Below are 27,081 nucleotides of genomic sequence, written 5' to 3'. Positions count from 1 at the left end.
ACCACAAGTAACCCTGCATTCTCCGAGCGCACAGTTCTGGTGGGATAATATGGCACTATGAGCTCTCTAAGATATGACGGAGCTTGACCATTTAGAGCTTTATAATTCTGGATTTTACAGGGAGCCAGTGCAGAGAAGCTAAAACAGGAGAAATATGATCTCATTTCTTAGTTCCTGTTAGTACACATGCTGCTGCATTCTGAATTAGCTGGAGAGTTTTTAAGGACTTACTAGAGCTACCTGATAATAGAGAGTTACAGTATTCCAGCCTTGAGGTAACAAAAGTGTGGACCAATTTTTCTGCATCTTTTCGGGCCAGGATAGGCCTAATTTTCACAATATTATGCAGATGAAAAAATGCAGTCCGTGAGGTTTGTTTTAAATGAGAATTAAGATTTGTTACATTACTGATATATGAATATCGTTGTTAAAGTCAAAACTGAAACTTAAATATGCTGGATGCGACAAAGCAGCACGTACTGTACACTGATGTGTTTACTTGGTGTGCACAGGCATTTGTTTGAGAGACAATGCTGAAGCAAATGAGTTGTTTGACTGTGGGGTGAAAAGTTCAACTCACCCGTCAAAATCACAAACAAATGTGCAAATTATTTCAACTGACAAAGAGCCAGATGAACGTGAACAAAAAACAAAAAGGAAATTTGTGAAGTCTTGTGAGGTGAAGTATCCCGGCATCTTTTAGCTGGACAGAGAATTATACTGCAAAGCATGCACAATACACCCCTTGATAAGTGACACGTTTAGTTCAGCACTGTAAGGTGGCACATTCTACCACAGGGCTAGATAAGCGCTGGAGCCTGAAAGCAACATAAGTGGGCAGCTCAACGACATAATGGCTGCAGAGCTGGCACACCCACTGACGGGTGGATGAACAATTTGTTTTTGTTACTGTAATAAAGCTTTTAAACATTCTTTTGTGTCACATTTTCATAATAGTAAGAATAATTATAGCTGCTGCGCAGCGATGGGTCGGGTCCGGGCATTTTTAGGCAATTCTGAGCAACAAGCAGAAGAATTGGAAGACATTTAGCAACACAATCTGCCTTTTGCATCAGCTGAGGCTTGAACTCACAACCTCTGAGTCTAAGAATCAATTTCTATCTCACTGAGCTAATTAGTCAGTGACATTTCATGTGTAGCTTCACAAATCGACTAAACCAGATGTGCAGGTTTAGCAGCCGTCCATGCATGGAAAAGCAGATTTCAAACCACTGTAAAGAATTCAGTTATTGAAACAAAAATCTGAAAATACACATATTGCATCTAGGCAGCATGGAGATGTTGGTAATTTATTTTAACAATGATTGATTTGCTTCATAAGTGAAAAACTGATGTTTAACTAGTTGAGCTATGTGCAAAGTGAGAAGCCTCAGATGGTTTCACACTGAAGTGTTGACACTGGATCTTTGTGCAAAGTTTGGTTTATTTTCATGAAGGCAGATTTTCTAGCAGAAAAAAGACTTGAAGATGCTGCACAGTGATCAGTCATGCTCAGGCAATTTTAAGCAATAAGCTGGAGCACAAAAAGATGATTACATTACAATGTGGATTCTGCACCAGTTGAGGCTCAAATCCGCAACCTCTGGAACCTAAGACGGTCATCTACCGCTCTGAGCTAATTGGCAAGTAGCAACTCACCAGTGGCTTCACAAACTGAGTAAGCCATTCACTGTTGTGTAGGAAAGCAGCCATCTGTGCATGGAAAGGCAGATTTGAAACCACTGTAAAAAATTCAGTTAATTATTCAGTTATTCAGTTATCTGAAAATACACATATTGCATCTAGACAGCATGGAGATGTTGGTAATTTGTTTGTAACAATAATTGATTTGCTCCATAAGTGAAAAACTGATGTTTAAAATTGCCATTTTTACATTGACTCCAATTGTTCACATTAGAGTAAAATTCAAAATGCTGTCAAAAATTCTGAAATTTGCCACACATCATCTACCATGACTCTAGAATTTTGTCATTTTTTCATGAACATTGAAGATTTATTTAGCAAGAATTTGCATGTATATTTTTACAGTACCGTTTACAGTCAAACATTTTGATGCACTTTTGATAAAATCAAAAATCTCAGAAACATAGTTTTTGTAGGACAGTCTGAAGATGCTCTGTAGCAAGTTTGGTGTCAATTGAGCAAAAATTGTGGGAGGAGATAGGTTTAAGAAGTTTTACAGTTTAAAAAAAAAAAACAGAGTGATGAACTTCATAATTTTTAATAGGTTTAGGTGTACAAAAATTTCTTCAGTATTGGGGCTACAGTTTGATGAAAGTTGTAGCACGTAAGGTTGATTTGTTATGAATTTTCAAAGTTTTGAACTTTAGACGCTTGTTGTAGCGCCACCATCAGGACTATTGGCTTGAGTTTACAGCTGAGGATATCTGGCATGAGACTGGACCTTTGTGCAAAGTTTGGTGAGTTTTCACCCATGGGAAGTATAATTCCCTAAGAAGGAAGAAGAAGAGGAAGAAGAAGAAGAAGAGGAAGAGGAAGAAGAGGAAGAAGAGTGACCTAGGATTACAATAGTGTCCTGTATTTACATAGCACTTCTAAAATCAGAGTTCACAAAGTGCTTTGACGGACAAATCTAAAGCAGAAACAAGATACTCGCAAGGCAAAAGAAAGCCAAACAGTCCATCAAACAAAAACAAGATGACAGAAAATACAAAATATGTAAGGTGCAAAATTTCAATATCAATAAATACAAATAAGAAGATAAAAAGACACAAGATGACATCACATAAAAGCAAGTTGAGAAAGATCAGGTTTAAGAATTGATTTAAAAGAAGTCACTGATCACTTAGGTCTCCACCTTGCCAGTTCACCACCTAAGGCTCTGAACTGGCTCATATTGGGATAACTTTTCTTCTATGTAGCTTGGGGCTAGACCCAGACGAGCTTTAAAAGTCATCAGTAAAATCTTAAAAAAATCACTTTTAAAACGAACAGAGAGCATGTGAAGAGAAGGATTGGACTGGGGTGATGTGATGTGATCTGTTAAAACCAGTAAGAAGCCGTTTTAGCTGACATATTTGTGTTAAATGTGAATTGCTCAAAATTTAAGGTTAATTGAAAATGGCAACCGTATTTTCAGTTTCAGCAACTAAAAGCTTGTGTGTGGTTGCGGGCCTGGAAATCACTTTTAAAACTTAGGGCCGAATTCACAAAAGGATTGCGTGGCTTTTGCGGCTGCTAAACCGGTAAAAATGGAGCAAACAGATACTGTCTAATTCACAAAGCACGCGCAGAGGGTGAAATGCTCCAGTAGCTGCGCTGCCAAGCAGATTGTGTCTCGGTGCTCCGGTGTTATTTGCACATATTTAAATGAGGTAATATGCATATATTTGGCGGAAAAATTGCCCCTTTCTATGCAAATGAGCCTCATTGATAAACAACGTCTAATTCACTAACACCAGTTCTAATAGTCACACGCAGTTTGAGTGAAGTAAATAACGTCTTTAGAAAGCTGGTGCAAACTGGGCGCTCCTCTGTGGAAGCCTCTCGCCCAGACTTTCCAGTGATTGTGGCAGCAGTGATCGTCTGTTAAATCAGTCTGTAAATATTATTTTGACATTATTATTATCATTATTACTTTAATGGCATCCGAAGATACTGATGCTTTGAACAGGTGACAGTCTGCGGTCGTTCTCAAAACGTACTTCTGTCACGCACTTCAAAAGCAACTTTCAATAATTTATTTTACGAAACGGGGGAAACAAACGTGAACAAATACGGTTCCATAATTCATATTAAATTCAAAAGATAACGGAAAAACAGCTAAAGTGAGAGGGAATAGTGATAAAGTGGTCAAACTTGCTCAAAGCCACAGCCTCAACCCATCCTACACTGTTAGACTGACTCACCAGCAGACATCACTACATGGGGGTATACAGTATTCAGTACTTTGCCAAACAAAGTCTGCCATTGTTCTGCCACGGTGTTCTTGGTGCAAAGCCAGCATTTATACTTTGCCTTGTGTGGCTTATTGCAACCAGGGGCAAATCAGGGGCAAACTGCACTCAGCTGCCAAACTTTGTGGGCGTGTTTGCGCTGGTATATCATTAGCGCAATATCCTTTGTGAATAGGACGTTAAGACGGAGCAAACTGCGGGTGCAAATGAAGTGCAATTCAAGGTGCTATCAGCGGCCGCAGTTCATTCTTTGTGAATTCGGCCCTTAGTGTTGAGCCGTGCCTTTTGTCAATAGAAAAATGTCACAATGGGAAAAAAATGGTTATTTTTATTTTTGACAGTAGATCAAAATACAGTATTAGTATTTGTTTCAAATCAAGACAAATGCCTCTATTTATAAAACACAATCCCTTGTTGTCAGTGTGTTTATTTTGTGAGGACAAGAAAAACCAGTCGGTTGGTACCACAGGTGATGGTGTTCCCCAACTGCAAAATCAGTCTTTCATGATTTGTTTTGTTGTTGCTTTCATCACTTGGCTCACTGGCGCAGCAGTGTGCTGCATCGTGCTGCTCTGCTTGAATCCATTGAGATTAGTTTGAAAGCACACTGGAAACTTCAAGTAGTACCTCCATCTCTGACAGCTGCAGGATGACTTTAACTTGTACAGATAGATATTTGTGTCTTTGCTTCCTAAATATTGTTTCTGTGTGTTATGTTGTGAATATTTGGGTAGGATATGTTACCCTCCTGTTGCGGTTTCTTTAGCCTTGCTTCATTTCACTCTGCACACAGGAGGTCCTCTGTGGCTACAGTACAAATACTGTAGACAAAAGGACAGTGCTGTGTTTAGAGTGAGCTGCCTTAAATTAAACAACCTGGATTTGAGCTTTGTTTGTTTGTTGATGCTTAATATTTAACTTATCAGCACCAGAGGCTGTTTTGTAACTAATACTGTACACTGATCTCCACGTGGGCGGGTCAGGCAGGAAGCCCCATTTCCAGCACTATGATCAATAAGGTATCAGATTAACAATAACAAGAGTTGACGGTCATTTAGAATGCACACATGCACGTAGTTCAGGAAGTATTTGATTGGCCTGTGTATTTCTGCACTGCCTTCTGGTCTGTGCCAAGCTCTGTATGTGTGTGAATTTGTGTGTGTGTGTGTGTGTGTGTTTATAGTTGATGCTTACATACGTGTGGCCGTGGCCCAAGCTTATTACATTGCCCTGGTTGTATTGTCAGCAGCAGCCTTGTTGTGATGTTATGATGACTCAGGCCTGCAATCTGCTGCCTCTGTCATTCATACTCAGTGTGTAACACCCCAACTTTGGTTTATGGGCCATAATATTAACAGCATGTGGACCAATAGTTAGAACAGGGAAACTGAATAAGAAGGTGGCTAAATCATGACACCACCTATTTAATGAGTACTTCAGTGTTTATCTAAGCCTTTGTTTTATTCTTTGTCTATATATATTTATTTCTTGCATGCTACTTAGTGGCTCAACAGTAAACCATTGCTCTGATGTTTTTGCGTGGGTTGGTGTTATGCACACTAGGGTTGGGCAGTATGTTACAATTTGCAACAAGTCACTGACAGCTCAGCAACCAGCAATTGTCAATATATTCATACAGGTGTAATGGTGAATGGTAAAAGGACTGCACTTGTATAGTGCCTTTCTAATCGTCCGACCACTCAAAGCACTTTTTACGCTACTTTTACACTACGTGTCACATTCACCCATTCACACACATTCATACACTGGTGGCCAAGGCTATCATACAAGGTGCCACCTGCTACCCAGTTTGTAACACACTCACACTGATGGAACAGCCAATCGGGAGCATTTTGGGGTTCGGTATCTTACCCAACAGTGCTTTCTGATCAGTAGACAATCTAAAACAATTAGATTAAAATTAAATGCCAATTAAATGCGGATTAAAAAATAACTTAATTGGCGTTAACTCATAAAATGCCATGATAGGGAATATTCTAACATAAATTTTCCTTATTAAATAGAAAAATACTCTAATCTGTATTGAGGTTTCTGTCTTTGACCAAACTAAGACTAAGGTTAGCTTTATTGCCTTGTTAACTTGTAAAGCACCCGTCACTCAAACTCAACAGAAACCAAATAAAACTCACCAAAACTGTCCTGGTTAGTCTTTCCACTGTTCCAACAATCACCAACTCTGGTTTTGTCGAAATAAACCCTTGTTAGATGTTAAAATATGCTGGCTCTACACACCAGTTATCCCCTGCTGTCTCTCTCTGCCCGCTGAGCAGTGACTCTAACTCGCTCTTCGGAGGCAGACTATTGCATTAACAAAAAATAATTGGCCGTCCCTAATGTGAACTTTAGATTTTTTATGAACTCCAAATCATACCAAAGTCTTCTAGGGTGTTCTGTGTATTTTTTTTTTTTTTACCTTTTAGGCAGACACTGGTGTCCAATTATTGTTATGGTGTAAAAAGCTACTTTCAGAATCTTGTTTAAGTCTGGCCATTTTATTTTATTTTTTAAGAAAATGGAGTACAGACTTTAAATCAAACTATACACCTGAATAACTTTTTTTAATGCATTATGAAATTACTTGAACTGTCCACAACAATGGCGCTAAGTAAATGTAGTGGTGTAATCTATTTTATTGTTGTGGATATACTGTGATTGCAAAAGGTGACAGGGCCACGGCCACCGATACAGTCACCGGCCCCCCTCGCAAATGTAATCCAAAATAATTGGAGGCCTATTGGTAGCGTTTTTAAACTTCATTAGGCTTAGTCCCAGTATTTTTTTTCCTTCCTAAGCTGTATATGTGTCATTTTAAGGAAAAGGACAACAAGCCTATTGATGAACAATGAATCATGTGTGTACAGCTTCTATTTACCTAACAGTTGAGAATCAAGACACAGGACTTTACTTGGAACTTGAGGAGCAGCACTTTTTCATGGACAAAATAGAACCTACACTGCACATTTACTACCACTTGACAACTTAACTGTTAATTTCTTCTCTGCTGTGATCGCGAACAGTCATCTACTCTCAGTGCATCCTCACACTGTCTCTCACTCCCTCTCTTTCTTGTCTACACACGCACACACTATGCACCAGACTTAGCGGGTGGGGCGAGGAAGAATGGGGGAAGGATGGGTGAGTCTCTCTGCATGTTGTGCTGTGTTTGTGCAGTTTGCTGTCACATCTCTCAACCCCATATTTCCCGAAACAAATGGCTGAGGTGAGAGTTGTGTAACAAAATTATGTTGTTATGTATTGTTGTGCATTTCTGAGTGGGTGTATGGAAATCATGGAGCTTTCTTAGTGGGTATGCTGCAGCGTATGTCTGCGCATTGTGTAGACTACATATATACATATATTTGATTTCTTATGATTAATCCTAAGCATGAAAAAGCGCTGGTTTGGTGCTTTAAAGAATAAATAAATCAACTGAAGGTTAATTTATGCTGCTCTGTATCCCTCTTCATGCAGTGCAGGTCTTTGACTAAGGCATCTGCCACCTGTGACTTCCAGTCAATGTTGCGCCCCGTGGAGATCAGAGGTCCAGGCACCACAGTCAGAGGTGGTGCAACTGATTGAAGTAGCTCTGTATGCGGGCAGGCATGAAGTCTCTATGCTCTCCAAACATCTTATTTTCCATCTACCATCTCTTAAGTCTATTACCTTCGCCTGTCTCCATCTAGCATCTTATTGAAGGTCGCATTTGCCTTCCCAGTGAGGTAAACTGAGCAGCACTGATGTAATGAGGTGTGGCTGGAGTGTCTTCTTCACACCCACTGGCAGTAGTGTGCTGACTGACCTGGTTCAACAACAGTCTGTAATTAAGAGGCTCTCTCACCTGCTGCTGGATTGCTGTTATTCTAGAAAAAGACAGCCGGCTTTTACCAGGATGACAAGTGAAACAAAGAGGTGCATTATGCCTGCTACCCCTTCCCCCCTGCTTCTGTCACATTTATATATCATCTCTTGCAGTTGAATACACACACACATTTTTGTTTTCAGCCACAGACGGCCCCAGAGATGTTGCTGTGGAGCCATAGCATGCTCGATTTGTTTGAGTGCGTGCCTTTGTGTATTAACAGGTGCTTTGCTGGATCCACATTACTGCTGCAATTTTAACTTGGCTGCCTCCACAGTATTCCCCAGCGTTGCCCAGGGAAACTAAGTTTGAAGGAGGGAGGGTTGGTGGGTGGAAAAGAGGCAGATGATGGATAGACAGAGGAGAGCAATAGGTGAAAAGATGGGCATGTCACTTCTCATTGTACAGCTTTTAATGATCAAGAGGGCATTCCCATCACCTTGCAGTTGTCTCTGTCAGTTTTACCTGAGGCAGCCTTGAGCCTTCTGACTGTCTCGGCCTGTCCAGCAGCACTGACATGTAGGCTTTGACCTTCCTCTGATGCCTTGCTCTTGCTGCCCAGCCGTCAATTTCACACCTTTTAACTTTCCTCTCCTGGCACAGCAGTGCCTTGAAGCTTTCAGACGTTACCTTAATGGAGAGAATAAAGTGAAGTGTACATGCCTGCTGCTGGTTTATGTGTCTTTTTATCTGGAGGCTCATTGTTTTAAGTAAAGAGCGAGCACAACCAGTGAGAACGCTAAAAGAGGGAGATAAGAGATAGAGACAAATGTGTCTTTTTTTCAAGATCAGAGTCATCTTTTTTGCTGGCTGCTCATTGAAATCTGAATGTCTACTATTTGTCGTAGTAAATTTCAAGGTCTGTGTGACAGCTTGCAGTCAATAAGACGGGAGTCACTTGCCAGTCCTTTTGCAGCATTGGTAATTATGTGGCAGGGAAAGTGAATGTAGCAGTAACATCAGAGTCAAGCAGCACACAAACTGGTTTCAGACTGTTAACCTTACTGGCTCTCTAACTATTCTCATATGGCTGCAGGTGATATGGCCCACAGCTGTCATTTTAAGGTTTAATACATGAGGAACTGCAGCCCCTTAGTTGGTTCTTGAGTTGTGACCTGCAGGGTTTTCAGAGGCCTGATTGGTGGTTTTTCAGAAGGTTATATATAATCCTGCCATGCCCCTCTCCTTCTGGTTATTTGTTTTAACTGTTCCCACTGGAGCGTATAGAGTTACAATTGCCAACAGCTTTAGGCTTTGCTGATTGGCTTATTTCCTGTTGCCTGTAGCCTTAATAGACATGCCGGATTAGCAGTTTGCTGTTTTCACCCACTTCTTCTGGAGTTTACCTCTTTCCTCCTTCTCCTCTGGTTAATATTCAGCTGGTCTATCTGCCCCGTGCTGTCACGGCCGGCATCCCACAAGGAGCCCTGCCATGCTTGCAGTAAATTAGGCTGTGTGTCAGAGGGAAGAGACTTGCCTTGCCTTTCCCAACCATCTGCATAATGACAGACCTTCCGGGGAGGACACTGCACTATCACAGAAGCTGGTTCACTTTAATAACACGATTCAACATGGAAGAATAAAAGAGAAGTCACAAGAATAATTAGGATAGATGTTTGAAACTTTGGTTTAATTATACCAAACAATGAAACATCAGAGGCCACCGCGTGGTCATGGGATATTAATGAGACAACAGACCAAAGAGAAGTACTAAAATATAGATGCTTGGATGAAATTATCAGGTAAAAAAATCATCAATAGAGCCGCTCAGAGAGGCTAAAGGCAATGACCACCTACGTATGTTCACTGTATAAATAAACAGGCAAGTGATGTGTTTCAGATACAGAAGTGCATATTGCCACATCATTTGGAGAGAGATTAATAAAAACAGTGATGAGGAATACTCTAAAAGACCTGTGAGGCACAGATCACAGTAGATAACATCAAAACATGAAAACAGTAACATATTGGCATTACTAAACATTAGGGCCGGGTGTTGGTACTCGATGCCATCTCAAGTCTAACGATACCTGCATTTGACTCTCTGCCTGGCAACCAGTCAGTTAACGTCTGCCTGGTTAGCATGAGCTAATTTAGCAGCAGGGACTAACATCCAACATAGAGCCTTTTAACAGTCCTTTCAAACTTAAAATGTCACTGAAATGGCTCAACTCTGTCATTTAACCCGTTAATAACTGTTAGGTAATGTTAGCCAGGCGGTGCAGTTAGACTTGTCACTGTATATGTGCAGCCAGGCGGACTCTGACAACCGTCCCTGGTGCAGAGCTCACACTCCTGCAGCGGTGGTGAAGTGGAGCACGGTGAATTTAATGGAGTTGACTGTTAAGCGTGCTGAGATGCCACCAAACATTCAAAGTAGGGCTATACTTAACGCCATTCCATTCACATTATAGGTATCGAATGTAGTACTCAGTTGGTATCTGAATCACTTTAAGGGTACTGGTATAGAAATTTTTAAAAAGATGCCCAGCCTTAGTAAAAAATGATTTTACACTATACGCTTACAAAAGATCGCCTTTCTTTAGGAATTTGGTGGCAGGCTGTCGCACATTCATTAACACAATGTTTTTCTGATGAAATGAAAATTTATTGCTGTCATCTAGATAACCAAAATGAGCATATCTGAAGTGCAAACCACTTCAGTCATGTTGTCTTGACATTATGCTCTGGACAGAAAGTTCTGTTTCAGGGACTTAATTAGACTGGCACTATCTTTTTTTTCCGATTTATTACCTTGTTTATTTATTCCCTGATGCCACTTCTTCTCCCTAACGGTGCAAAGTCGAGACTATTCAAGTCACAGCTAGAGAAGACCTTGTACTCAATGTATGTGCCAGAGAGGTGAGTCAGACAGTATTCATAGAGCTACTTTTTAAATAGTACCCATAAGTATTAACATATTGCACCACAATACCAAGCTGTCTTGCATCTGCGAAACTGCTTTACAAAGCTTTTTCCAGCTTTTATAGATATCTGAGATGAAATGTTTTGTAAATGAGTATTAGAAGGAAAGGAAAATTAAGTATTAATAATTATTAACTATTTTGATAAATCGATTTTTTAAGAGCAAATGCCCAAAGTCTTATATTCAGCTTCTCAACTGTGAAAATCAGCAGTTTTCCTTTGTCATATATAGTACAGATTTGGTTTTGGATTGTTCAGAGGAGACACTACAGATGACTTGGGTAAAAATTTTAACTCAAAGATATTACCATGAAACCTCCCCAGTTGATTACTTAAGACAATTTTGTATTACATTTTTTTTTTAAGATTTTGTTAAAATATGCAAATTAAGTATCTAATTAAATATGCAATTTCTGCATACATTTCCAAAACAGAAATCTGAGCTAGAATAAACACTTAAATGTGTATTTTGGATGTTCTGGGCTATTGTAGAAACAACATGGCGGACTCTGTGCAAGAGGAATCACTCCATATATAAACAGCTCATTCTAAGCTAACAAAACGTCAATTCTTTTTTCAGGTAATTATACACTAATAAAAACGTAGCTCTGATTATTATATACCATATCTGCTCATAGATGCCCCTAAATCCTACACACTGGACCATTTAATTGAATAAAACAAAAATATCTGAAGACATTACCTTAGTCTCTGAAAGTATATTGGCCATTTTTCACTGTTTTGTGGCATTTTAAACACCAAATGATTAACTAATAAATGGAGTAATGTAATTTGAAGTTCGTTAACAGAGGTGGGGACTATAGACTCATGACTTGGACTCAAGTCAGACTTGAGTCACAAATTTGATGACTTGCTGCTTTACTTTTTTTATGTCACAACAGAAAGTATATGCATATTTGCATCCTCCCAAATTTCAATATGATACATAAGAATATTTTCATACCTTTTTGAATACATTATTTATACAGAGTGACTCATGTAGCCTCAAGATGTGGCTGCATATATGACAAACAAAGTCAAAATGTTTGAAGTGCTGAATTTAGATTTGGCCATTACAGAGGCTCTGTTTGCATATGCAGAATCTGCAGCTTTCTTATCATTCTGAGAGACTTGAAGCCTCTCTTACACCCTCCACTCCCTCTGACCCACTTGTTTAACATGCCCAAAATATAAAGCTACACCGCCTGCTTCTTCCAAATCCATCAAAGCAAACCCAATCCACTTTTCCTTCTCACCTCCTGATTCGCCATACCATATGTCTATGCATATGATGAGCAGCAACTTCTCTTCCTGAGTTGAAGTTCAGCAGGTGACTGCAAAGAAAAAAAAATACCTTTACCTTTGGAGGTATGTGGTCCAGGATTTGGCTGTGATGATACAGACTATTATTATGTATATGTGATGATAGTTGTTGTGGGTGGGTTGGCAAATGCCTCATGTCACGGTCTGAATTTCCTTACATATATAAATAACCCACAGAAGGCGGTGGAGCCTGGTGACTCAAAAAGTGAAAAGTTGAGAATGTGGCTCAGCGAAATACAGGACAGATCTTAATAAATGTGAGAAAAATGGCTGGCAATTACAGTACATGAAACAATAGATACAAAAATTAATTTGTCATCTTTTTTATGGTTCATCTTCAATCTGTGAGCCAACCTCCCCCGATGAAAGGAAGTTTTAGGCTTAATCTACTTTGCATAAACCCAAAGAAACACCAAATGGAGTTAGACTGCTTAATCCGGCTGTACTGGTCGTTAGAGGTTGTTTTTTTGTTAGCTGTTTGCCTTGCAGTATCTTTTTCTCCACACAGGTAATTTCTCCTCATCTGTTTGTCTTGTCTTATCTCTCAAGGCCCACCACAGTGGGCTTTTTTTTATTTTGGCAGGTAAATGCTCTTGACTGTGCTCTCTATCTTGGCAGTGCAGCCCAGGTCTCACTGGCTGGGCTCACAGATGTTATCAGTTCTGATTGCAGGCTCCCGTTGTCATTCAGGTCCAGCATTATTTTGTTGACCAACATGCTGCATCTTTTCCTGGAGGTTCTTAGTTTTTTTAGTTGCAATTTGGCCCACTGCAGACCGAGACTTGCTGACAGATGTTGCTTTCTTGTGATAGAGTGGTCACCAGAAACCCACCCAATCAAGGCTCTTTTATGTAGGTTTAAATGATGCCGGCGTCACGTGGGCTTGCAGAGATTGTTTTGGCTGTCAGGGTTATTGTCTGCCAGCTTATGTGAAAATATATTGGCTTCGAATGACGAAAGTAAAGATGATTAACCTGTTCCTATTTTCTATTCTTGCTCTGCTGCCCACACAACTTTTACTCCTGCTGTGTTCAAGATGAGGTCTTTGTATACAGCTTTAGAGAGTATATCCACAAACTGCAGTTGGGAAAGTTTTTAGGCTGTACTCCAAACCAGTGCTACAAAGAGATGCAAATCTTGTCTTTTGGCAAGACATTATCTTGTTCAGCATTTTAACTTCTGTAAGGACTTCTTGCAATTGATAAATATAAATGTTAGTGATATCACTTTCTTGATGCAGTGTTTCATTCCCTTCTCAGCTTTATGTTTATCTAGAGGCAGCATAGCCTACTCAGCTTTCACTGTCGTTTTGGATGCTCAGTCACAATAATAAGCCTTAGTACATAGGCCCAGCTTTGCCAGCCATTGTAATGGGGCCCTTGAGTCAGGTCCTTGTTAGCTGATGCACAATAAGCTCCAGCCTAATGAAGTGTAAACCAGAGATCCGGGAGGCATCAAGGGGGCCAGATGAATACGGCCGGTAGCCTTGGTGTGTGCAGCTCAATGCTAATGCTATTAGCCAGGAGGTCAGTCCATTTCGCCTCACCCCTGCTCAGTTTATCAGCACTTCATAATGTGGTGGATGTAAGGGCATGGTGTTGAAACAGCTGATCATACTCAGAGTGCGATAGCTCTCCGAGGATGAATAGAGTGAGAAATGGGTTCACAACGGGCATGCAGCTTTGATTGCAGCTGCGTTGAAGTGATGGCAGACCTTCTGGCCTTAACAGGCTTCCTCTGTGTTAAGGTTTGTCCACTGGAGAGCGTTGCAGCTCTATTGGGCCTCCATCTGGCCAGCTTCCTCTGCGTTCATTAACAGTCCATTTGTTGCTCCTGCCCTGAGGAGCCTTCCTCTGCTGCTTACTCACTCAGCTCCTCCTAATGCTGCTGATGAGCCTTTAATGTACATATGGTCCACTTCATTCAGCCCTATTAAGCCTCAGCACTTTTTATACTTTGAGTTTCACCGGTGTTTTTTATTTTATCGTTCATCTCTTGATTTAATTGGTTCTTCTACCTGCCTTGAAGTCAGGAGTTTATACTTAGTTAATTTGCTATTTAATCAAATATGAAAAAATGTCTTGTGATTTTTAGAAACAAACCATGAACTGTTTCTGTGTAAAAATGCATGATATACAGTATTCATTAACCATTCTGTAGGTTATTGTAAGACACTATTAGAATTCAAACCATTTCCCCATATGTTAACCCTTATGAATACATTATAATGCATATATAATGCATTAACTAATTGTAATTCAGACAAAGTGCTATCACTTCATGATAGCTCTTTTCTGATGGTCATGTGACTGTGTCGTGGTGTGTTTGCTCGCACATCTGTGCACAAACACACAAATTAACCCTTGGCATGTTTCTCTTCTAGCCAACGCCGGGGCCTGTTTTCCTAAGCAAGGTAACTCATCGGGCGAATGGCTCCCTGCTCTTTTATCACACTTTAAGTTCATTCGTTTTTCCAGTCACATATTTTTTTTGTGTAACCATACCGTCTCCTCCCGGCTGTCTCCCTCTCCTTCCCGTGTGCCTTCCACCTCAGGCTGTGTTGTCTGTCAGTTAGAGCGCTGATAAAAGGCCAATGGCTGTCAGAGTGATGCGCCTCCTTAAAAATGGACAGCAGAATCAGTAACCTCCAGACAAGAGGCAGTGAGAGTATGTAGAGAAAGTGGCAGAAGGTGTCAAGGGATTGAGGGGAAAGCTCAGATAGACGGACAAAAGTTGGTGAAAAAGAACAAGGACATAATAAAAGAAGTGTTCCTTTGCGTTCCCAACTGACTTTCAATCACCTCAATTTTCAGTATTTTGTTTTGCTCTGTTTCCTGCGAAAACAATGAAAGCCACTTATAATGACAAGCAGGCATATCACAATAGAATATCCAGCAAAACAAATTCAGTTTGAGCCTCTTCCTTTGATCTATCACAGAAGCATTTTACTTTTCTCATTTTTCTTCCCTTCAGAACTTGAGATCAATAATTCTGCAGGGAACTGCTCCATCCTGGTGGCAAATAGTCTAACATCACATCCCATTTCTTTCTCTCTCTCCCTCTCTTCCTCTCTCTCCTGTCCTCACTCTGCCTTATTTTTTCCACTACCATTCCCTCTGCTCCATTTGTTTCCACCTGTGTGTGCCTGCACTGTATGTATGTATGTCTCCACCCTGAAATCTTTCTGCATGCTGGTGTGGGTGGTGATTCACCTCTTTCATGCACACTTTCCACCCCTTCCTTCTTTTCTTCCTTCTCCTTTATCCTGGCATCGTCCCCTCAGATCCCGAGCGTGGTGGCAGTCACATGATCTCCACAGATGACTTGGAGTATCCACGAGAGTACCGGACGCTGGGGAACAGCGCACGGCGCTTCTCCAATGTGGGCCTGGTGCACACATCGGAGCACCGCCACACCGTCAGTGCGGCCCAGAGCCTGGAGGCCCTGACCAACCTGCACAAGGCTGACATGGAGCGCAAGAGGGACGCCTTCATGGATCACCTGAAGAGCAAGTACCAGCAGCAGCAGCAGTTGCAGCATCCGCACCACAGCCCGCACCACAACCCACCGTCGCCCTCACCCTCCCACGCCAGCATGAGGGGTACGTCAGAGCGGTCTGCACGAGAACAGGTATGCAAATCACGCTTTTTATCCTCAAAAAAGAATTGAATCTGACATATTGTCCCAAATGTCAAATTAATGTTTAATTGATTTATTAATTATTACATTTCATGCATCTGTTTTTTTCATATCACTTTAGTTCCATTTAAAGAAACTTAATTAGATGCTCTGTATGTTTTTCTTCTGGCAATCAAACTGGAAAATACTGTCATTTTGGAGACAGAAAAGTGATGTCACACGTAGACACAGAAAGACACACACACACACACACACACACACAACATAAAGTCTCTTTTCAGATAACATCCAGATTGAAAGCCGCACAATGCCTCACATTGTGCTTCACATTGTCCTCATTAAAATAATTAAGGGACAGAATGCATGTGAGGGAAAGCTGTCAGGTGGTCTTTGTATCTGTGTTTTAAGGGGTCGTCATTAAACTTTCACAGCCACGCTTTTCTTTGTTTCTCTGCTGCCAGAACCTGTAGAACTTTACACAGAGGGGCACCACTGAGGTGTGAAGGAAGACAGGAAGTCTCACACATAAATATATTGAATGCGTAAATGTTAATGCAGTCTCAACACTTGAGGATAATGTTTTCCCTTTGCTCTTTTTTATCAACTCTTTCCCCCCTCCCAATGTAGTTTATATACTACACAGCCCCAACAGCTTTCTCTCGCACTATCTCACTTACACACACATGCACGTACTATTCTGTGCACAAACACACTCTCTCTTTGTGTGAGCACCATTGCTGTGTGTGTATTTAAAAAAAGGGTAAATTCACTGTAATGACATGACAGAAAAGCACATCAGGGGAGAGGGGAGGGAATGAAAGGGAGAGAGAGAGAGAGAGAGAGAGAGAGAGTGAGCAAGCGAGGAAGGGCGGGTGGAGTCCATAGTTTCCGTGGCAACCTCTCCCATAAATGGCAAGTAGGGATATCGCATTGCAAAGGTCAGGTTGTGTAGAGAAGCAGGAATGGTACAATGATGACAACAGAGGGGAGAGAAGAATAACGAGGCAGACAGTTTAAAAATTTTTTTTGAGCAGCAGCCGGGAGAGTGGACAGATCCTAAAGTGACAGGGCATTTTCACTGCACGGGGGAGGAAGCAGCAGAGCCCAGGATTTCTTGTCATCTCGTGGATGTGCAGAGCGTGGACAGCAAGGGAGGAGGGTGGGGGGGGGGGAGGAGCTGGAGAGGAGCACAGCAGCCAGTCAAGCAGCCCGCTGCTCAATTAGCCAGCACCAGCAGGAGCCAGCCACCCATCTGCGAAGGAGTTAATCGGCTGGTGTTGTAATGAATTAAATAAAGAGTTTCCGCCGCATGTGCTACTGGAGAGCAAGACAGAGAGAGAGAGGGGGGGAGAGAGCGGTAGACTGAGCGAGGGAGAGAGAGAGGGAGGGTTAGAGAAGCAGAGGGAGGGAGAGACGGGCAAAAACGCGATGAGGATTCGCTGCACCTGACGGACTGCCTGGGATGACTGGAGTGGTGGACAGGCACAGGTGCACTGCAGGTGAGACGGGACTGGAAGCTTGAAACTGGAAGCTGGAGGCTGTTGTAGAGAGGTGTGTGTGTGGGGGGGGGGATAAGGATGTGCCAGCTGGGATTAGATTCCACGCCTGTTGTGTTTATTGTGGTTGTTGTGGTGACGGTGTGCATATGCTCAAAGACTAGACGAAGGCTGAGTGGACGATACTGTAAACTGTACACAGAGCCTTTTGTGCGTCTGAGTGAGCGTTAATGTGCTGTGCAGACAAGTGTAGGTGTTTTTAAAACAGAGGAGGCGAGAGAGGCTGCGGTTAGCGCTGAGACACCAAACTAGACCGGAGGAGGATTGAGGGGGAAAGAGTAAGAATGGCTGAGATGGGGGGCGGGGGTGCAGAGAGGATGACGACATGAGAAAGAGACGGGGTTGGAGGAGGGGTGGAGGGAGTGCAGCCTGCTTTACATGCTGGTCAGGTAATGCAGCGCTACACTCTGTGAGGCTACGTCCTTCTGTTGGAGCTCTGAGGCTAACTCTTGAGTGCACATCCACGCCTGTATGTAAATGTATACAGGGGTGTCTTAACCTGCATTTAGCCCCTCAGCCACAGGTTTAATCTGGCATCTCAAACATAACATCAGTAACTCTGTCTCTTTGGAGCTCCAGGCATATTTAATTCAACAGGAGCTTAAAAGTGAAAAGGTGTACACTAGGGATGTTCCTAAAGACTAATATCTCTGACATTTAAATGGAAGTTTAAACTTAGACTAGTCAACAAGTCTAAAAGTAAGAAAATATTGTGTATCTTAAAAGAGTCATTTTAAATTATGAAACACATTTTTTAGTCTCCAAATTGTATTTTAAATGCTGCTGAAATGTGTGGCCTGTTGCACCATACATCATAAACATTATATGTTATCCTACAAAAGGTGATAGCAACTCACTAAGTAAAAGTTAACAAATAACATTTAATGAAAACAATATTTTTTTAGGAAAATTAATCTTAAGGAAACATGCCTAATTATTACAATGACATTTTTATTAGCTGAACATAATTGCAAAGCAAACAGCCTATCAGTCATCAGAATATGTATTAATATGTCATTTAAATGTGAACATTTTTTAAATAAATAAGTTTAACTGAGTAGTATTTCTGGTGCCGACTAGCTATCAATCAAATAATTGTGCACATCCCTAATGTACATTTGAGCTAAGTAGTAGAGCCTCAGTCAAGGGTTCTGTCTGTCATCGGGGACTGTGGCTGAATGAGTTAGTGTGATAGTGACTGACAGTATAAAACAACATCTTGAATGTAATTTCTGCACAGAAGTAAAGAATTGATCGCAGTGATACCTGCCAGGATGGAGAAATGTTAAGAGGAATTAACATGTATTGAAATAGGCCCTCTTGAATTTACTCTCACAGCCTCTCAATGCAGTATTTGCAACTCAAAGTCCGAGTTCAGTAAATCTGCAACTGTCTGCGGAGCAACGGTTAAACCAACACGAGTCTGTGACGAATGAATGTTTACTTTACCTGAGAACTGTGAGTAAGCCTCATTAAAGCAACAAACACAGAAACACTGGCAGAGACAGACAACACAAGACCACAAATCACTTCTGCACCATTAAAGCCAGCCCTCAGAGTCATTTAGCTTTGTGGGAAAATAAAATCATTAACGTTGTCTGAACAAGTGAACAGCAATTATTTATGACGCACCAACGGTGCCCCTGAGCAGCTGTCACTTCAGACAGATTGTCAAGGACAAAGCTTGACTGACGGGCTGTGCAGAATAAATGACTGACACATGATCAGGTAGTCAAGGCCAACACAAGTCCAACCTCACCTCATGTATTATCTTATCCCCGAAAGTGACCCACTTTACCCATGACCTCTCGCCCCTGAGTCTTACTGAGATTAGCTTTCTGACCACTTTAGATCAGGTGTATTCAGATCTCTCACTGTCCCGTCAAAAACATGAACAACCTTGTTTTAAGATATGTTATAATGCATTTTTTAGATCATATAGGCTTTTATAATTATTATTATTATCATATAAGCCCATAATAGAGAATTTAATTCTTAAAACCTGGACAGGGACTGTACTTGATTAAAAAAAACTGAACAACTAGCTAAGAGACAGAAATTCTTCTCAGCTTCACATCAAAGACTTGTCTTTAATAATAATAGCTTTGACATATGTTAGTAGAAATTTATATGCTATGGGGAAAAAGAAGGGTGGGTGGAGATTATACTCCATATCATTTTGAGTGTCCCACATGTCTCATTGCCAGCAAGTCTAGGCAGATATATGCACTGTTTTTTAACATTTAAAACTGTAAATGGCACAGCAACATTATTAGGTGGACAGAATTATACACAAGAAAATGGCTTTGAATAGCTGCTTTCAGAATAAAGGTTATAATGTTTAATTTTCAATTTCAAGTAAGTGTTAATTCAACTCTATTTTTATGTCCGAGTTTGTGGAGTTGTAATGGGTTGCATTATGTTGCTGGTATTGTGTCCAACCCATTGTGTGATTATGCCACAACTATGCTGTTTCCCAGTTCCATACTATTGCTCTACTAATATTGCTGCTATTAATTCTGGCCAGGTTTTGAGTACGTAGTGTGTTCACACTGGAAAAGTGGCAGAAGCAAGATCAGCTTAATTTTTAAGGTGTGCTTTTGCCTTTATGTTACATTTATGCAAAGACACAGTGAGCAGCTGCACATTAGCAGGGCAGCAGCTTCAGTGCTCTGTTAGGAAGTAGTGTGTTCCACAATGCAAAGTGACAAAGAAAGTAAACTGAAAGCTGTATCTATACTAAAAAAATTGATTTTTGTGTGTCCTGTTGATGAACTGTTCTCTATTCTCCCAAGATTCAGTGTATAAAGTAGAAAGGAGGAGCTTCTCAGTTGTAGATGGAGGTGAAACAGCTCCAGGAACATGTCTGAAAGTGATTAAAAAAAATACAACCTACTGCATACTTGGAAAAAACGATCTGATCGGTCAAACGGTCTGTTTGTAAAGTTTAATTGGCAGTGTCATTCCAAAGGCACAGTTTTATTGACACCTAATAGCGCCAAGTATTGTTATTTCCTGTAAGAAAAAGAATACTTCACCCACAAAATGATCATTTGTATATCAGTTACTCACAAAGTGTCTTAATGAATTTGTGAAGAAAACTGTTTTTCACACATCCCTATGGTGAATAGAGAATCCAATAATGCAAACGCTCTTCATTAATTGAAGTAATCAGGGTCTGCATTTAACCACAGCAAAACTATATCAAAACATTTGTTAACAAACTCTCACACAACTCATGCACTATAATCCAAGTCTTTTATCACATGCATTTTGGCTAAAACATCATGTTTTGAAACATGTCGGTACAAACAGTCTAATGTACAACTGAGAAACAGGCTGGGCATACGTGCGCCTTTGAACTCTCGTCAATACACATGCAGCTCATACACAAACACAGGCATGCTCAGGCCGTGTTACTTAACTAACTTTTTTTTTTTTTTTTTTTTTTTAAGAAATTTTTTGGGCATGTTTGCCTTTAGTTGATAGGACAGCTGTGAAGGGGGGATAGAGAGAGAATGACATGCAGCAGAGGGCCACAGGCTGGAGTCAAACCCAGGCCGCTGTGGCAATGGCCTTGTACATGGGGCGCCTGCTCTACCCACTAAGCCACCGACACCCCTTGTAACTAACTTTTTAAGCGCATATGCGTATGTTAGGATTATACTGCATGACTTGTGTGACACTTTGTAAATGGATGCTTTGATGTGGTTTTGCTGTTTTTAAATGCAGGCCCATTTTACCACAAATAACTCAGTTTTCTTCACAATTTCAAGGTAACACATGGTGAGTAATTGATAAAAAAAAGATCATGTTGTGAGTCAGGTTTTCTCTAGCTGCATACAGTTAGTGCTTAACTTAATGTTGGAATGAACTATCAAAGTTTGATTGAAATTGGTCTGCACGTTTTATCATCTCCTTTTTGGACAAAACTGCAAAATGCTTTCATTTCTTGCATACTAACTGCCAAATATTTGTATGCATGCATGACATCAGATGAGGTACAATTCCAATGAAATCTAATGTGTACTTTGGAATTGGGACACAGCTCTAGCCTTTACAAAATCTGTAAATAGTTATACTGTGTTAGACCAGATGTTAATCATGACTCTGTCTTCTTGGCGAGGAAATGTTACTTCCTTTGGATTAGTGTGATTATAACACTTAATATTATATAAAAACCAGGCAAGAACTCACACCACAGTACATTAAGAAAAGAGAGAAAGAAATATAGAGCAAGAGAAGAGCAGAAAGAGAAAGAGACCATCAAAGAATGGTGTCAGGGCTAAATGAGAGAACATTAAGTGAAAGATTAGATTACAATAGGGTAATAATCAGTTGAAAACGCTCCTTCTGATGCTTGCGTTTACTAAAATAATCTAGGCTTTTGTTGCGACAGTATTTAAAATGGAAGGCTGATGATGAAAAACCACCAACTATCATAAATCAAAACTTGCCTGTCACTTTTTTCATCCCTGCGCCAGGAGAGTAATGTGGTTCCTGCAGAAGGGAGGCTGAATGGACTGAAAATTGCCTGCAGATAAGAATAAGAACTAGAATAAGAGTTTGGATTAGAATTAAAATTCATGAACTCTGCCCAATCTTTTTTTAATTTTCCATGTCATTTTGAGGTATTTCTGGGCCATCAGTGGCTTGGCCTGGTTTTGACTGTGGGGGTAATTATGTTTTAATGGAAAGCTCACTTCCCGGGGCCTCAGCCAACATGCGGGCACCTTTTGGTACATGGCAGAGCAGCAGGAAGGGCGAACAGACACATGGGAGATTCAGCATGGGCTGGTAAAAATGAGCAGGTGAGGTGGCGATGTTAAGATGTGGATCGAGAGCGAAAGAGACAGCAGAGAGTGAGGAGGAGACAGAGCGGTGGCTTGCCTGTGGTGGAGAAATCTGGGAGAGAGGCCAACTTCGGAACAACAGAGTGGGCTGCTGTTTGATTCGATTTCACTCTTTTCATTTCCTCCCCTTCACCAGTTATAGCCAACAGTGCAATCTTGTTTTCAGGTGCGCTGTAACCCGATGCCTGCAAAAACACAGCCACCCCCTGCATTAACACCAATCAAACTTAATGATTGTGCTTTAGATTAGATGAAGCTGTCAACAATATTAATGAGTTTCATATATCAGCTGTCAGAAAAGGAACACATTACAAGAAAATGATTTAGAAAATGCACCTGATTATGCTTTTTGGGGAGGATGCATCAAATATTTGTGTCAAAGCCTGCATCTCCTCTCCAGTCAAGCTGTTCAATGCACCAATTTTTAAAGTGGTTTCTTTATGTCAGTGACCCATTATTAGAGAAGTGAGTATCTAACTTTTGTCTTTCTGTTTCCCTCCCTTCCCTCTTTTGCCCTTCATAAACTCTGCAGCAACAGCCCAACTACTGGAGCTTTAAGGTCAGTGCTGCGTGTCTAAGTGTCCCTGTGCGTTTGTCATTCTCCCGTCCATTATGTCTGTGTGTGTGTGTGTGTGTGTGTGTGTGTGTGTGTGTCTGTGCTGTGAGATTACGTCACACTCCTTGGGCATCACCAGGCTATCTCCTTGGTCCTCTGGCTTCTGCAACACCCAACTCACTTGGCATCTCTTGGCTCTTTAGGCTGTGTGCGTGTGTGTTTGTGGTGTGTGTAGGGTTGCAGTGGCAGAGGTGTCAGGGGTGGCGACAGCTTAAACTTCTCCAGCTCCATTTAATCTGCAGAAGACGATTCTCTCGGGATTTATGATACCTCAGGCAGCTGGCATTAATGGCTAGAAGCCATGTGACCTAGCCGAAGTATTACTCAGACTGACTGAGAGACATTAAGAAGACATTTCAGACGTGCCGCTGAGGCATTACTGAAATAATACTTTGACATTAGTACAGAGGCTTGAGTCATGGCAGAGCTTCTGAGTGTGTTTTATCCACAGGTTGCAGAGAGGAAATATGGGCTGAATATACCAGAGAAGGCCAGCATCAAGACATATTGAAAGTGTTTATCACATTTACAGAATTTAAAGACGTGAGGACATTTGTTAGCTGGTATGCGTTGTAATACGAATCACTTTGTTGTGGCATTACACCACACAGATGCAGGCAGGGATGTGTGCTATCTAAACAGAGCAAGTTAAGGAACATATTGATGTGTATTTGCGTGTAAATGTGTGAGGGAAGAGCCCAGGGCTTATCTGCAGTGTGGTCTTCCCTGAATCCCTGCTTACAATATCATTTGGACAGGTTGGAAATGTCACTGAATATTAATAGCCATATGCCCTGACCCATGGGGAACGCTTAGCAATTTACCCCTCACCCATTACCAATCCACAAGTACTTCAACCTCAAACAACAGTGATATAAATGGAATTTAGAGCCATGTCTATCACATAAATCTGTTACACAACCAACGATATGAACTCTGCAGGACTTTCAGGTGGTTTCGAAACCTTTGTGGGTATGTTAGTATAAAAAGTGAAGCTTCAAACTAGGGCTGTCAACGAATATTTTAAATCTGATTATAATCGAATTGTGAAAAAAAATTTCAATTTTGAAAATCAATATTTGATTGTAGGGGGTAAAAAGCAGCACTACTGCAGCTGTCTGCCTCACTAGTTCTCGCATGGGCCTGGGCTGGTGCACTAAATGTATGGAGCTTTATCCCTATCTTTATTCAGGAGAGTGGTCTATCAGTTTGAGAGCATCATTTATTGATTTCACGTTCAAAAACCCTGCCCTCGCACTCAAATAGCCTCTGCTTGCGCTTGGATCTACTCTGTTTCTGCTCAAAACTGTGTGCTCGCACTAAGATACCATGTTGCTTGCACTCAGATACCATGTTGCTCGCACAGATTTCCTGCTCGAGCTTCGGCTTTTCTCCTCAGGCTCAAACTGTTTCTGTGCGCTCACGGAATTTCTGCTCTCAGATTTCTGCCCTGCATTTGGATTTTTTTGTGTAACAATTTCATTGGTCAACAGTAAATCTGGCATTCTATTGGTTGGGGGATTTTGACAGGGTTGTTACACAAAAAATCCAAGCACATGGCAGAAATCTGAGAGCAGAAATTTCACGAGCGCATAGAAACAGTTTGAGCGCGAGGAGAATAGCCGAAGCTCGAGCAGGAAATCTGTGCGAGCAACATGGTATCTGAGTGCGAGCACACAGTTTGAGCAGAAACAGAGTAGATCCAAGCGCAAGCAGAGGCTATTTGAGTGTGAGGGCAGGGTTTTTGAATGTGAAATCAATAAATAATGCTCTCAAACTGATAGACCACTCTCTTGAATAAAGATAGGGATAAAGCTCCATATAAATGCAAATTGTATTTAAATCATTGTAAAAAGCCATTTACCTAACCTGTATAATAATAAGGCTATGAGTAACATGTCAGTTACAACAAATTCATTTGAACTTGCTACAAGAAACAGGACAATCTCAGTTCTCACTCTAGCACCAACCATGGCACCCAAAATTTGCTTATTTTGTAATGTGTAGGTATTATTTGCCAGTGAAGGTCCAGCCGGTGATGCAACAATGGATGTATAAAGAGATCTAAATACAGTGTTGGAGGTGGGGCCCCGTTCAATTCTATGACAGTTACTCAGTGGTGCTTGAAGCCAAAAAAGCTTGCGTTTGGCAGTGTGAAATACCCTGATCATCTGCAAAAAATAGAGCAAGTGCACTTGAGATGACAGAGCTTCCAGTTTTGCCCTGTGTTAACTTGAATGGGGATAAAATTGTGTGGCTCTTCAAGACTTCAGAAATGTTGTTGGGCTAAATTAATCGAGTCATTTTTGGAGGGGGTTGTGATGCTCCAAAAAATATATTCTCATATTTACAGATGTCTCTGTAACAATGGAAATCTAAAGGAAAAAATACTTTTGGTCCTATGGCGTCACATGACAGACCCAGGTGCTGTAATGTCACATTTGGCCACTATGTAAATTCAGCTTTAAAGCCTGCTGCTGTTTCTGGGGGTTTGGATGTGACCCAGCAAACTTTTTCTGGTGGATGGGCTGGAACCTTCGGGTGCTGGCAACATACAGGCTGGGGGGCCATGCATCAGACATCTGCACACACTGACCACACTGTGATGACACAGCTGATTAAAAATTGAAAATAACCTTCACAAGACTTTTAACTTGACATACTAAATATACCTATACAGGTAATTTTGTCTCTCATATTGGATTGCCTTCTTATGGGCATAATTTGTAAAAATATTCAAATGGTTCAAACTTGTGCATTTTTTTTTAATTAAATAATGGAATGACATTTCGGTCAGTTTTGACAGTCCTGCTTCAATGTTGAAATGATGGATAGATCAGAGTTGAGCAGCAAATATTTAGATTTTAGAGGCTGGAATTAAATAATGATGGGGGTTTTTGTTCCAAATTGACTGCCAGAATAATTGCTGATTCATTTTCTGCTAATAAACTTATCAATTAATTGTTGCAGCTGTGAAGTTTTTTTTTGGGGGGGGGGGGCTTGTACTTCTTAGAATACTAACTTGCTGTTGCTTTTCAGTAGACAAAAAGTGAATCATATGAGTTACTTTTAATTAATAAACAGTGGGAATTAGAATTTATTTATCGGCTCCTCAAGGTGCAGCAGCAGTCGTAAAATCAGCCATTCAAAATGTAGAATGAAACAGCCAAAACGGTCTAAGTGGCAACAGATCCAAAGCTATTTGCTTTCAACACAACACTGTTGTTGACACCTTTTATGTTGACACCTCATCCGCTTCATTTTGCAGTAAAGCCTCTGAAAGCCCCGTCCTGCTCCCTCATCCCACCAGCGTTAATATAAGCTTGACTCTCAACCTGGATTCGCCTGCCTGCTGAAAATAAACACTAAATGAGACTACGATCAGGACTGCACTGCACTCATTTTTTATTTTTTTTATAATGATGCATATCAGAGATGTTATCAGATAATAATGTATTATATACACACACTTTTTAAATTTTGCTGACAACATTTGCAGGTTTTGGACATGAAATAATACAAAACTAAATGTATATCTGAAAAGAAATTATGTGGAACATGTCGTTTCTCGCCGTGTTTTTATGCCCCTGTTTCTGTTTTCTGTTAGAAAAGAGAATCCAGCAATCTCAGCCATCATCTCCCCTCTCAAGAGAACACTGTTGTGCTCCCTCAACTTCTGAGAAAACTGATTTACATCGACACACAATTCACAGCAATTTGGCAAAGCAATCTGTTCCCTGCATTGATGACTCCAGGTATTATAAAGAGATGGGACTCTGGGGGTGTTGGGGGTTGGGGATTGTGTGTCCAGGCAGGAGATTGGTCTGAGAGTTGGAAAAGATGGAGAGAAATAATGATAGTGGGGGAAGAGCAAGTGGACACAAACGAATGTGAGAGATGGATCGATTTTGGGGAGCTGTTTTCTCTCTCCATTTTCTGAAAGTGAGAGCTGTGAACTTCTTTTGTGTGGAGACAGAGCCAGGTTATAGGTAGAGGGAGAAAATGCAGACTCCAAATCCCAACAACAGCACAATCATGGCACCTTGATGCAGCTTTGGCGTCTGACTCTAGAGATCGAGGTGGAGGCAGATATGTTGACGTAAAGCAGCTCAGCAAGAATCAGAAGTGAGCTTTGGGAGTGGTGTGAGTGGACAAATGAGTGAGGGGGGATAAAAACCAAAGGAGAAGAAGACAGACAACTCAAGGGAAAGACAGACACAAGCTTTTGAGCGAGAGAAAGATATCCTTAGAAGGAGAAACAAAAAAAAGCTGGAGGAAAAAGTTATCAAAGAGATGCAGTAAAGGCGTGAAGATTGTGATATTAACCATTTAACACCTGTCTCTCAAGTAA

General features: G+C 41.0%; 1 protein-coding gene across 6 annotated transcripts in view; it reads left to right on the top strand.

Moving 5' to 3' along the window:
- srcin1a (SRC kinase signaling inhibitor 1a) overlaps positions 1 to 27,081 on the top strand; it is a 146,388-nt gene that overhangs the window by 64,731 nt on the left and 54,576 nt on the right. For 3 of the 6 annotated variants that reach the window (XM_078161296.1, XM_078161295.1, XM_078161294.1), the window contains exons 2-4: positions 14,450 to 14,479; positions 15,350 to 15,696; positions 22,647 to 22,673. In XM_078161296.1, coding sequence (XP_078017422.1) covers positions 14,450 to 14,479; positions 15,350 to 15,696; positions 22,647 to 22,673 — 404 coding nt within the window. Of the gene's footprint in view, positions 1 to 14,449; positions 14,480 to 15,349; positions 15,697 to 16,909; positions 17,257 to 22,646; positions 22,674 to 27,081 lie in introns of those variants that run through there. The other 3 variants (XM_078161293.1, XM_078161291.1, XM_078161292.1) reach the window with 2 other exon arrangements.

This window comes from Epinephelus lanceolatus, chromosome 18 (genome assembly GCF_041903045.1).
Source record: "Epinephelus lanceolatus isolate andai-2023 chromosome 18, ASM4190304v1, whole genome shotgun sequence".
In the NCBI taxonomy this organism is placed as follows: Eukaryota; Metazoa; Chordata; class Actinopteri; order Perciformes; family Serranidae; genus Epinephelus; species Epinephelus lanceolatus.
This window is presented reverse-complemented; position numbering and strand designations above follow the sequence as displayed.